We start from the raw sequence: 11428 nt of genomic DNA on the forward strand, positions 1-11428 counted from the left end.
TAGTGTGCACATAAAAAAAATCCCTTTCAGTAGGGACACATGAAAGGGAATCTAAATGCAAAGGACCCATTTACTGAAGGAGGAGAGGCCTAGTGGCTCACCTCACAAAAGGAAATCAAAATCATGAGCACACCTATCTTGTTAATATCAAGAAGAAAAGTAGCAAGATTTGGTATCCCGCAATAATCACATGAAAGCAAATCTGGTATGGGAAATACCAAAAACTGCCCCACTACTGCTAGACAATGACAAATTTTTATAAGGAACATATTGTCATTTCATTTTTAGATTTCTCATTGGTTGATAAAAGCATAAGCTCCCAAAATACTTTCAATTGGCAATTCATAAAAAAGAAACATCTACTCTGACTTTATACATAAATGCTGAAGAAAAGGCAATTTTTGAAATCACAAAATTTTCCATCCTGTAAAAGACAAGGCTAGAGAAGGCACTAAAGAACTTTCTCGGATTTTGGTTCTTAAAGAAAGAAATTATAAAAGTGAAATGAAGAAAAATAAATAAATGTTGTGGCTGCAATTTGTCCACCAGTTTCTTCCAACCCCACCACCTTACCAATCACTTTCAGTTTCAATACCCTCACTGAAGGGTGTTTTATTGTGTCTATTTAGTGGATTAATAACTCATTCAGACAGGGTTCACCCATGTGGGAGAATTAAGTTCTGTGACGTACAGATTTTACATTAGTGGGGTTAGATAGATTCCTTAATAAGTTTCTCCTAGAAAAAGAGCTCATTTTTTGCTTCTTATGGTCTGATCATTCATCTCATATATTAAAGAAAATACATTTGTAGTTACTTAAGAATATAATTCTGTCCAACATGTAGAGATATCTTTTTTACTTTATTAAGTTGATGAGATTTGAAGCAATGCTTTTATTTATTCTGATACAATATTGAAGTGTTTATTTATTCTGATACCATATTGAAGTGTGTTTTCGCTAACAGGGAAAGCTACATGTAGCCATCAAAGGATAAGATTAATCCCTAATACACTGCTGTCCAAGAAATACACGATAACATGGCGTTTTAGATAGGAGACATATTGTGGATAGTAGTTTGAAATATTTGAGAAAATGTCAAGTGGTGGTTGTAGCATAGTATGGTTTAGGAGGGATCTGAGGTTAGAAGATAACCCAGCACTGGCTGCTGGAGTGAGAGCAGGTGCAGTAATTGCATTGTTTATATGGGCTCCTGAAGAAGAAGGATATTATTGTCCTGGTAGGGTATCAAGATGGTGGATTAAACAAAGTTTAGCTCATCTTGATTCCTCTTTGAAGAGCCTTGGAACTTCCCTAATTACAAAGAGATCTACTGATAGTATTTCTTCTCTTCTTGATGTTGTGAAATCTACTGGTGCAACTCAGGTCTTTTTCAATCATCTATATGGTTAGTTCTGTTCCAGTCAGGGATGCTTTATATATAATATATGCTGCCTTGTTTTTAGTCTTTCTCTTCCTTTTATATAATATGCCTTAATTTTCTCATTCTTGTCTTTACTTTGTGAATACTCTATAGATCTATAAACGAGTAGTAAAAATAGAGATTTCTACTCCTTAATTGAAGATTAATAGATAATTTTAATATTGGACTGGGATGGGCTTAAATAAAGTGATATGATTTTCAATTTCCAAATTTTCTTGCTGTTTTCAATCTATATGTTATTTTAATTAATTGAATCTGGTAACTACAATATGTCCTCTATAAGGAAAATAATGGATTGTCCTTTACAGCTTGTTTGGATGGTTGTTACCCATTGTATCGTATTACTTAAAATACTATGTTTGTTTTGATTACAACAACAATAACGACCCAGTATAATCCCACAAGTGGGATCTGGGGAGGGTAATATGTACGCAGACCTTACCCCTACCCCGAAAGGTAGAAAGGCTGTTTCACCCTCGGCTCATAAAAAGCAACAGGAGCCGATATATTAGTACCATAAAAATGCATAATAAAATAACAGCAATATAAGAGATATGAAATACAGAATACGAAATACGAAATAGATGGCTGGTATAGTAAAAACTAGCAGGTAAAGCCCTGCATCAATAGACGACCAATGACATTCTTAGTCTAACTCCTAACTGGCTAGTCTCACTTTATTGTGCTGTAGAAATATTCACAACTTTCCCCTAACCTACAACCTTAATGCTCGACCTCCATATTCACAACATTTGATTGTTACTTAAATTTTATTGTATCGTATCGTTAATTCCGTTGTTACATAACGACGAATGTGCCACTTTATGTAAAGACCGCTTTGGTGTGGTCGCGTCGTTACCTTGTCTTTTTCTCTCAATCTCACCCTTCATTATTATTAAATAATTTTATTTTATCATTTACCCTACCTTTTTATATGATATGATAATTTTACCCTGTATCATAATTTTCTTTATAATATTGCAAGTTTATTCTTCATATTGTTGGTGCGTGATATCATGAAACGATGGCAAACGATATAATCTATCCAAACATTGTATTTATCAAAAGATACAGTACAATACAATGCAATACAGTATGATATACGATACATTATGAAACGATGTGTAACAACCATCCAAACAAGCTCTTAGTAAATAGTAATTGAGTGATAGCTACAATGTTCGTATGCTGGTTGTCTGAATCTTATGTTGCTCATCTGGATTGCTATTATATTTTCTATATCTTTTTTTTTGTATAATCTGTTATTTAGCAAAAGAGGGATATCCTCAAACACTTGATCATATGCTCGTGAAAGAATTTTATTATACCAGAAGTTGATGGCTTCTCATTTTTCTGAAGATAGGATTATAAACAAACCATTATCTTCCATGACCATTGAATTCATCGAGTAATTCTAATTAGTATTCTATTTTTTTTCGCTTTAGACCCAATATCACTTGTCAGGGATCATCGTGCAAAGGAAGCCTTAACAGCTGAAGGTGTATCTGTGCGCTCCTTCAATGCTGATTTACTATACGAACCATGGGAAGTTGTCGATGATGAAGGTCGCCCATTCACAACGTTTTCAGCTTTCTGGGACAGATGCCTTACCATGCCTTATGACCCTGAAGCTCCACTTCTTCCACCTAAAAGGATAATATCTGGTTTGTCCTCTTCTGCGCGCTTTCTTGCCTTATAGATATTGTTCATGTTTTTACTATACGCACATTCAATTTAAATAACTTGTTCCTCTTACCATTTTGTTCCACTAATCTAGCTAAAAATCAGATAGAATCCCTTAAAAGGTATTAATGCAGTGCCCCACTGAAATTATTCTATTGTTCATTTCATGGATATTATCAAACAATTTATCTAGTACTCGTTTACCTGTTATGCTCTTAACATGGTATGCGACAAAAAACTTCCAGGAGATGCATCAAGATGCCCTTCAGACAACTTGGTATTTGAGAGCGAATCAGAGAAAGGAAGCAACGCACTTCTTGCTCGAGCGTGGTCTCCTGGTTGGAGCAATGCTGACAAGGCACTGGCTACTTTCATTAATGGACCATTAATTGAGTATTCCAAGAATCGTAGGAAAGCTGATACTGCAACAACCTCATTTCTGTCCCCACGTTTACATTTTGGTGAAGTCAGTGTTCGTAAGGTATTCCATCGTATTCGTATCAAGCAAGTTCTCTGGGCCAATGAAGGAAACAAAGAAGGTGAAGAAAGTACCAACTTGTTCATCAAGTCCATTGTCCTTAGAGAGTTCTCAAGATACATGAGCTCTAATCATCCTTACAGTCATGAAAGACCACTACTTGGTCACCTAAAGTACTTCCCTTGGTTAGTAGATGAGGGCTATTTTAAGGCTTGGAGACAAGGTAGAACAGGTTATCCTTTGGTTGATGCAGGTATGAGAGAGCTTTGGGCTACTGGCTGGCTACATGATCGCATTCGAGTTGTTGTTTCTACTTTTTCTATTAAGGTTCTGCAGCTTCCTTGGACATGGGGAATGAAGTATTTCTGGGACACTTTGTTAGATGCAGATCTTGAAAGTGATGCTCTCGGTTGGCAATATATTACCGGTACCCTACCTGATGGTTGTGAGTTTGATCAATTTTATAATCCACAGGTATGTCCTGGTAATAATTTGGGAAGGTTGTTTTCTTGTAATTGGATACTTGCAAAAATTGGAACTCTCTCCTTTTCACTTTCTATATTATAGAAGTACCTAAGTTGCTCGGAATCTTCACTTTCGGTGCCGCATCCGTGTTGATATGACGTGGGTGTGGGATCCGTACCGAATATGGTCAACCAATTTGTGTGCTTTGACCAAAATCAATGGAGAAATTCAGGACAAATACAATAATTTCTGAAATCAAATCAAAAGATAGGGTGAAAATGGACTTATATATTAAAATTTTTATGTCAGTACTTTTCCTTTTATCTTCCTCTCGGATTCTCCTCTTGATCAATATCTTTTTCCTTCTCAGGATACCTTGTAAGATTTTCACATAATATCTCATAATTTAGATTGTGTTGAGGGTCTACTCGAAATAGCCTCTCTACATTCACTGTAGGGGTAAGATTTGCATACTATCATAACCTCGCCAGACCTTACTTGTGGGACTATACTAGGTTTGTTGTTGTTGTTGTCTCATATTTTAGACATATTTTTTTCTTTATTTTTAGATATTTGAATTACTTTTAGCCAGAGGCGGATGCAAGGTAAAAGAGCCGGGTTCAATTGAACCCATAACTTTTGACGCTGAGTATAAATTTATGTGTAAAAATTTATTAAAGTTGTAACAAATAGTAGATCTGAACCCATAACTTTAGAAATATAATGGGTTCAATACTAAAAACCTTAAAGTTTAGATCATAAAGGATCCAACCTCTAGATCCGCATAGAGAAGTACTCACTTACATATTAAAGCTTTCATCCTATCATGGATTATTCTAAGTGCTCTAAGGCTGGTTTTACTTTGAAAAATTGACTGTACACTTTCATTGTTTATTGTCTTTACTGCAGTTTGAGGGATACAAGTTTGATCCTAAAGGAGAATATGTTCGCCGATGGCTTCCTGAACTTGCTAGACTGCCCACTGAATGGATACACCACCCTTGGGATGCACCAGAACCTGTACTTCAAGCTGCTGGCATTGAGCTTGGTTACAATTATCCTCTTCCGATTGTTGAAATCGATGCAGCAAAAGAAAGACTAGAAGACGCCCTATCACAAATGTGGCAGCGTGAAGCAGCTACAAGAGCTTCTATTGAGAATGGAATGGAGGAAGGACATGGCGACTCTACCGATTTTGTCCCAATAGCATTTCCTCAGGCCATGCAGATGGAAATGGATCCTGAAACAGCCAGGAACAATACTACAAGAAATGCTATTCGATGTTATGATGATCAGATAGTCCCTAGCATGTCATCTTCTTTTTTTAGAACTGAAGATGAAGAATCCTCTGTGGATATCAGAAATTCAGTTGTGGAGAGTAGAGCAGAAGTTCCAATAATGTTGATGTATAACTGATGAACCATGAGAGATATACACTTGATAGGCATTATGCAAACAGTTTAAACCAACACCACTCCACCACATTTTAGTTATGTGGTAAGTAGGAGGATTGGAGGAAGAGTGAAGATTCAACAGCAGAATCTTCAAGCAGTAGTATTAGAGAAAGGGATGGAGATGTAGTTCCTGCATGTTGAAGTCCAAGCTACTCGGATAAATTTGCTGGTGGTGTCAATGGTATGGGGACCTTATCTTACTTGCAAAAAGGCATTGGTTGTTTCATCAGTTAATGAATTGTCAGCAGCTTTATCAAACAGGGTAAGCAAACTATACAGATATGATTCAAATTGGTATTTAAAACTACAGTCATATCTATATGATGCCTCTTTAGCGGACCTTAGGTTGAGAAGATGCATTAATAGTTATGATTCAGATTCAAAGGATGTTGAAGCTTCATGGAACTTTCTTAAGTTGTCATTTATGTACTTGCTAATACGTGATCATATTTGCGGTATAATGATAACTAGAAGGTGGCTAATATGGCCATTCCGATTATCAATCAGCACATTTAGTATGGGATCAATATTTACCTGCTGTTTTCTCTCATAGTCTGACATGATCAGCTGTAAATGTGTGTCTATAATCTCTAACTGGATGAGGTGATACGTCTGGATTCTCTTTCCCTACTCCTTATCACGTTTGTACCATGTGTCTCCGCTGCATAATATAGATGTTCTCACAAGTCCCAATAAGCGTCAAAAGGGGTTGAAGTCCTCTAGAAGCTAGTATTTATATGCCCTTTTTGTTTTCTTTCCAAGCCTAAATTTTCTAAAACGATGACATCTAACTAAACTATCACCAATGTTTAGAAAGATATTTGTGGGTACAATAGGTTTATACACTGCGTATACACTATCCTCCTCAAACCCCACTATGTGGGATTACATTGGGTATGTTGTTGTAGTAGATTTATACAATGTTTGAAGAATGTAGGTGACAACTAGCTGCTTCATATCCATTGCTTGGGAAGTTGGATTTGAAAAAAGCAAAGAGAAGAGGCTATCAACTCATCTTTTACATTTTTAGCTTGGTGTAGTACTGCCTGGGAAAATTTGTGGCAGCTCAAAACTATGTGATCTTAAGCGAGATGTTCTCAGATACTGGTAAATTCACTTTTAGGATTACTTGGATATAATTCCTTTCAAAGGCATCAGAAGTATACGGAAATCTTCAAATAGTTAACGCAATAGGTTTTTAACAAACTATAGACTGACAAAGATGCAATCTTTCTTCGTTCTCCTAGAGCAGGACAAATCACATTTTGGCATTCATGTGATTTCACCAGTACTTTTAGGTGTTGCATGATGTCCCACTTGTAGGCATAATGCATACATCTTATGCTTCAGATCGACTGTAGTGCTTTGCTCATGAGCATTTCCTGCTTTGGTTGCCGGAGAAGGCTATATATCCCAGTTGCTGTCATGGCCCCGAGAATTGGTGCAATAACAAAGATCCATTGGTTCTTATAGACACCTGAGACTATTGCAGGGCCTAAACTTCTTGCTGGATTCATTGAAGCTCCAGTTATTGGCCTGCAAATATGAAAGTCAGCGACAAACTGATCTATAAAATATGTTATACTCTCTAGATTTGGAGAAACATCAAGAGTGCATGTTGAGGTGTGATTTTACCCTGCAATGAGGACTTCAAACAATAGTGTAACTCCAATTGCAACTCCAGCTAGCTCTTTGCTCTGCAGTTGAAGATAGTAGACTGATTAGGAAGACTTCCTAGTTGAGTAGATAATAGGAACTAAAGCTAGCGATTTTCAGATTGATCAAACAAACAATTTTAGATGCTTAACGAAATTCTATACTGAAACTTCTAAAGAAGATAGTCCTTAGTGAAGGCATACCGCTCTATCGTCAGTAGCAGCTCCACATATCACAAACATTAAAATGAGAGTCATTATGAATTCCCAAGTGATGGCTTCAAAATCAGTGACTGGATTTTTGTACTGAGTAAGTGTTGGTAGTATGTCACCTTGGTGATTAAATAACACTCTCAAGGTGAGACATGCAAGTGTAGAACCCAAGAATTGAGGAAAGACATACATAGGCACCTGCAAGAAAGAACACCAAAGAAGTGACAGAATGTACCTGCCTCAAAATGCATATAACTGTTGATTGAGGGCAGCAGCAGCAGGTGCAAGTACACCCCTTGACTAAATAGACAGGTAATACATTTGTGAAAACATATACTAATTAAACTAAACTTGACTATTATCTTAAAGAAGTACTAGGTGTAATAGTATCTCACACTATTAAGTTAAAATTGTAGACCTGCTTATGCTTTCACCCCCTCCTCCAAATATAGATAGATGCACAACTAGTGCACACATTGGACTCGTGTATAACAAGAATTCAATGATGTTTAGTAAGTTCTTACATGCAGCAATGGCAATTTGCGAGCAGCAGCGAAGGCAATTGTGACTGCAGGGTTGAAATGGGCGCCAGAAACGTGACCAAGAGTGTATATTAATCCCATAAGAGATAAGCCCCATGCCATTGCTATACCCACAATAGTAAGTGTCCTTTCTCTATCAACAAGAGCTGATCCACAGCCCACAAATATGAAAATGTAGGTTCCTACCAACTCTGCTATAATCTGCTCATGTGTGAATAGGCATGGAATAAAACAGTCGTTGTTAGTAGACGATATGAAGTTGGGGGAAGGGGGATTGATGAAGATATAATTAAGTAAATAAAAGTGTATTCTCTCTCACAACTTAAACATTTAAATGATATAGTCACGCAATTCAACATGGTTTCAAAGCAGACATATATATCTCAGCTTCAAATCTCACTGTCACCCTTGATCAAAACTAACTTACACATGCTTGGCTCATTAAAGAGAATCAGACACGTCAGGTGTCGTATTCAAGTATTAAGTAAATAAAAGTGTGTCCTCTCAAGTTAAGCTTTAGATGAGATGATCACACCATTCAACTGGAATAAGGACGCCCTACCTTTTGGAATGAAGACATGAATGTTGCAGCTCGAGGAGAGAATTCTTTCATAGGAGAGCGAAAGGAGCCGTGTTTCCCTTCTTCCATGTTAGAAAAATCAGCAACAATTCCAATTTTCGAGGAATTGGTAGAGACTATAGAAGTTATGCTGGCCATTTTTACAAGTTCAGGAGTAGTCTACCAATCATCACTAAATCTTGGTTCTTATACTATGTGGTATTTGACTTGGCACAAGGAATCGATCACCAGATATAATTCTTGATGTGACAGAGTTTGTTAAACAAGAATACTCTTAAGTGTAAAGATAAACCTCGGATACTTTTGAAAACAAGTATTAAGGTGTTAAAATATGGTGTGCCGAATTTTAATGATGTTACATGCATGTTCTTATAAGGACAAAATAGATTGTTGAGTCAGAAATCCTGGTAAGTTAATTCTATTTGTTATTTGAAGCCGGCACTTGTTGGAAGATGAAATTGCAGGCAGCTAAAAGCCTGGAAGTTGAATTTAAAAGGAAAAATAGAAAAACTAAGTACAAGCCGGCTAGTGAAGTGAGTCTGAATGATAGATACTGATATATGCTGCATTTTAAACATAGTTCTATATCCTCGTGAACTATTTTTTATTAGGCCGTTTGGTTTAGAAAAGTTGTTCATCATTTTTCTTTTTGAAAAAAGTCACAACCAAACATAAAATATGTCTTTCTTTAGCTTATTACTTATAGACAACAACAACAACATTAACGACCCAGTATAATCCCACAAGTGGGGTCTGGGGAGGGTAATATGTACGCAGACCTTTCCCCTACCCCGAAGGGTAGAGAGGCTAGCTTATTACTTATAGAAACTCCTAAAAATGAAAATTAATGGAATATTAATGGAATCGAACCACATACAAAGTGCTCCAAGTTTTCGTACTTTTGGAGAACTTTGTGCTATCAAGGAGACGAAAAACTATTCAAATAAAAGAAGAAAAGGTCGCCTATTGCTATTAAGTACTTCTCCATTCTCACCTCTTTCAGTAGATCCAAATAGCTCAATTAGGCTCCACGCCCCGCGAGGAATAAACAATTTCAGCCAGTATTTTCAAAATGGTGTTCAAAATTTCAGCAGTACCATTTTTGGTTGGGAGTGTTAGGACATATATTATTAACCATGCATTTAGATATAGTATATTCTAATAATTGTCATGGTTAAAAGTCTAGGTGAGAGATTGTTGGGATAAGGAGTGGCAAACTGTCTGGTCGTGTCGGATATGGTTCGAGACGAAAACGGGTAATAAAAAACGGATCAATTATCAGACCCGACCCATATTTAATACGGATAAAAAACGGGTTAACCGGCGGATAATATGTGTTACCCATATTATCCATGACTTCTTGTATATGATCACTTTTGGAAGAATTCTTAGTGTCCCTAACTTGAGGACACATGCGGATTTAGGATTTGACGACTACGGGTGCCACTATCTAAACCTATCATTAGTGAAGGAGGTTGAATTATAGTGTACTAGTGTATATTTAGTTGTTTCGATATTAAATTACAGTGTATATTTCGTCGCTTAGATCCATTTGACTTAATTCGGCTTGGTTCGATTTGATTAATTCTAAATTACTTTAGTTCGATTTACAAGATTTTTATGCATGAATAAATACATTATCACCAAAATAAATAAATTTTGTCCAATTCGATCTAATTCTCTTGATTCAAATTCTATTTGTTAATGCGACTTAAAAATATAAAATAGAAACAAATTCTTTTAATCAACTATAACTAGATTAATATTATGTCTATCGATGTCATCATTCTACAAAACATGAATTCAAGGAAAAGATAATATTAGATGGATAAAAAGAGAGAAAATGATTCAAATCACATATATTTGAAAATCTAGAAAGAAAGAAAAAAGGAATCAAACATATAATTTAATAAATAATAAAAATGGGGATGTACAAAAAGAAAGGAAATACAAAGATGGAAAAATAAAGAAATCTAAGAAAAGGTACAAAAAGAAAGACTGGAAAAAGCATCAAAGGTTAGTAACTTTAATTAAAAAAAGATTAGCAGAGCCTCACTTGCATCTTGCATGGGGAAGTCGGTAGTTTAACCATGGCACCTAAAGTTACTTTATGATTGAGTGTGCCACTCTTTAGTTATATAGATTCTTATGTAAAATATCAATATATACATAAAATTTTCTCCGAGCGTCCGGGTGGCGTGAAACCCCGAACCCACTACATAGATCCGCCCATGCTTGAGAAACTTCTAATTTGAGGCTTTTTAAATGTAAATGTTAGACACATTGGTCATCCGTTGGCTAAATGGATAATATGGTTTTTATCCATATTTGACCCGTTTTTAAAAAGTTCATTATCCAACCCATTTTTTAATGAATAATATGGGTGGTTAACTATTTTCTTTTAACCATTTTGCCACCTCTAATTGGGATATATACTATTAACCATGGATTTTGGTTTGGATACATTACTTATTATGGAACAACTGTTTATTCAATTTTAATAAAGTTTTTAATAAATCATATATTTGTTTGTGTCCTTTACTTATATAGTAGATGATTTACTGTACAGAGTTTAGCTTATACACGGAAGATTAAATCATCAGTTCTTATAAATATAAAGATCATGTTCACAATCTAATGATGAAATTGGACAAACCAGCAGTAATAATTGTAGCACAAGATTAAACATAATTTATCTTGATTATGGGAACGGTTTAATTCCGACTTCTTGTGCCAGTACATTTTGTATGTATTGAACGGACCAAGTAGAGATAAGTATTCTATACTGACCTAATAAAACAAATTCTCTAGTCATTAAATGTACTTATACTCTTAAACTTGATATAATTATTATTAGTTGTGTATACTATTATTATTATTTTAATTTATTAAAAGGCGAGATTCTTTCGTAGGTCA

General features: G+C 35.6%; 2 protein-coding genes across 2 annotated transcripts; one reads left to right on the forward strand and one right to left on the reverse strand.

The window, feature by feature from the left end:
• Positions 1-674: 674 nt before the first annotated feature.
• Positions 675-6072, forward strand: LOC104232879 (cryptochrome-1-like). The gene is made up of 4 exons (XM_070160032.1): positions 675-1406; positions 2888-3106; positions 3371-4077; positions 4978-6072. The coding sequence occupies exons 1-4, from the start codon at positions 1094-1096 to the stop codon at positions 5482-5484; spliced, it is 1746 nt and encodes a 581-aa protein (XP_070016133.1). The 5' UTR covers positions 675-1093; the 3' UTR covers positions 5485-6072.
• A 616-nt stretch (positions 6073-6688) lies between these two features.
• On the reverse strand, positions 6689-8650 carry LOC104232882 (nodulin-26-like). Its single transcript, XM_070158948.1, has 5 exons — positions 8495-8650; positions 7915-8133; positions 7382-7588; positions 7158-7219; positions 6689-7058 (listed from the first exon to the last, which is right to left on the reverse strand). Exons 1-5 carry the CDS (start codon positions 8648-8650, stop codon positions 6869-6871), a joined length of 834 nt encoding a protein of 277 aa, XP_070015049.1. The 3' UTR covers positions 6689-6868.
• Positions 8651-11428: the final 2778 nt, after the last annotated feature.

This window comes from Nicotiana sylvestris, chromosome 10 (genome assembly GCF_000393655.2).
Source record: "Nicotiana sylvestris chromosome 10, ASM39365v2, whole genome shotgun sequence".
In the NCBI taxonomy this organism is placed as follows: domain Eukaryota; kingdom Viridiplantae; phylum Streptophyta; class Magnoliopsida; order Solanales; family Solanaceae; genus Nicotiana; species Nicotiana sylvestris.

Excerpts from the sequence above, each read along its gene's own strand:
- LOC104232879 (XM_070160032.1), top strand. The coding sequence starts at position 1,094 with ATGTCAAGTGGTGGTTGTAGCATAGTATGGTTTAGGAGGGATCTGAGG. Across the intron at positions 1,407-2,887 it reads CTTTTTCAATCATCTATATG|ACCCAATATCACTTGTCAGG; the intron begins GTTAGTTCTGTT and ends TTTTCGCTTTAG. Across the intron at positions 4,078-4,977 it reads ATCAATTTTATAATCCACAG|TTTGAGGGATACAAGTTTGA; the intron begins GTATGTCCTGGT and ends TCTTTACTGCAG.
- LOC104232882 (XM_070158948.1), bottom strand. The coding sequence starts at position 8,650 with ATGGCCAGCATAACTTCTATAGTCTCTACCAATTCCTCGAAAATTGGA. Across the intron at positions 8,134-8,494 it reads TCATGTCTTCATTCCAAAAG|ATTATAGCAGAGTTGGTAGG; the intron begins GTAGGGCGTCCT and ends ACACATGAGCAG. Across the intron at positions 7,220-7,381 it reads CTGCTACTGACGATAGAGCG|AGCAAAGAGCTAGCTGGAGT; the intron begins GTATGCCTTCAC and ends CTTCAACTGCAG.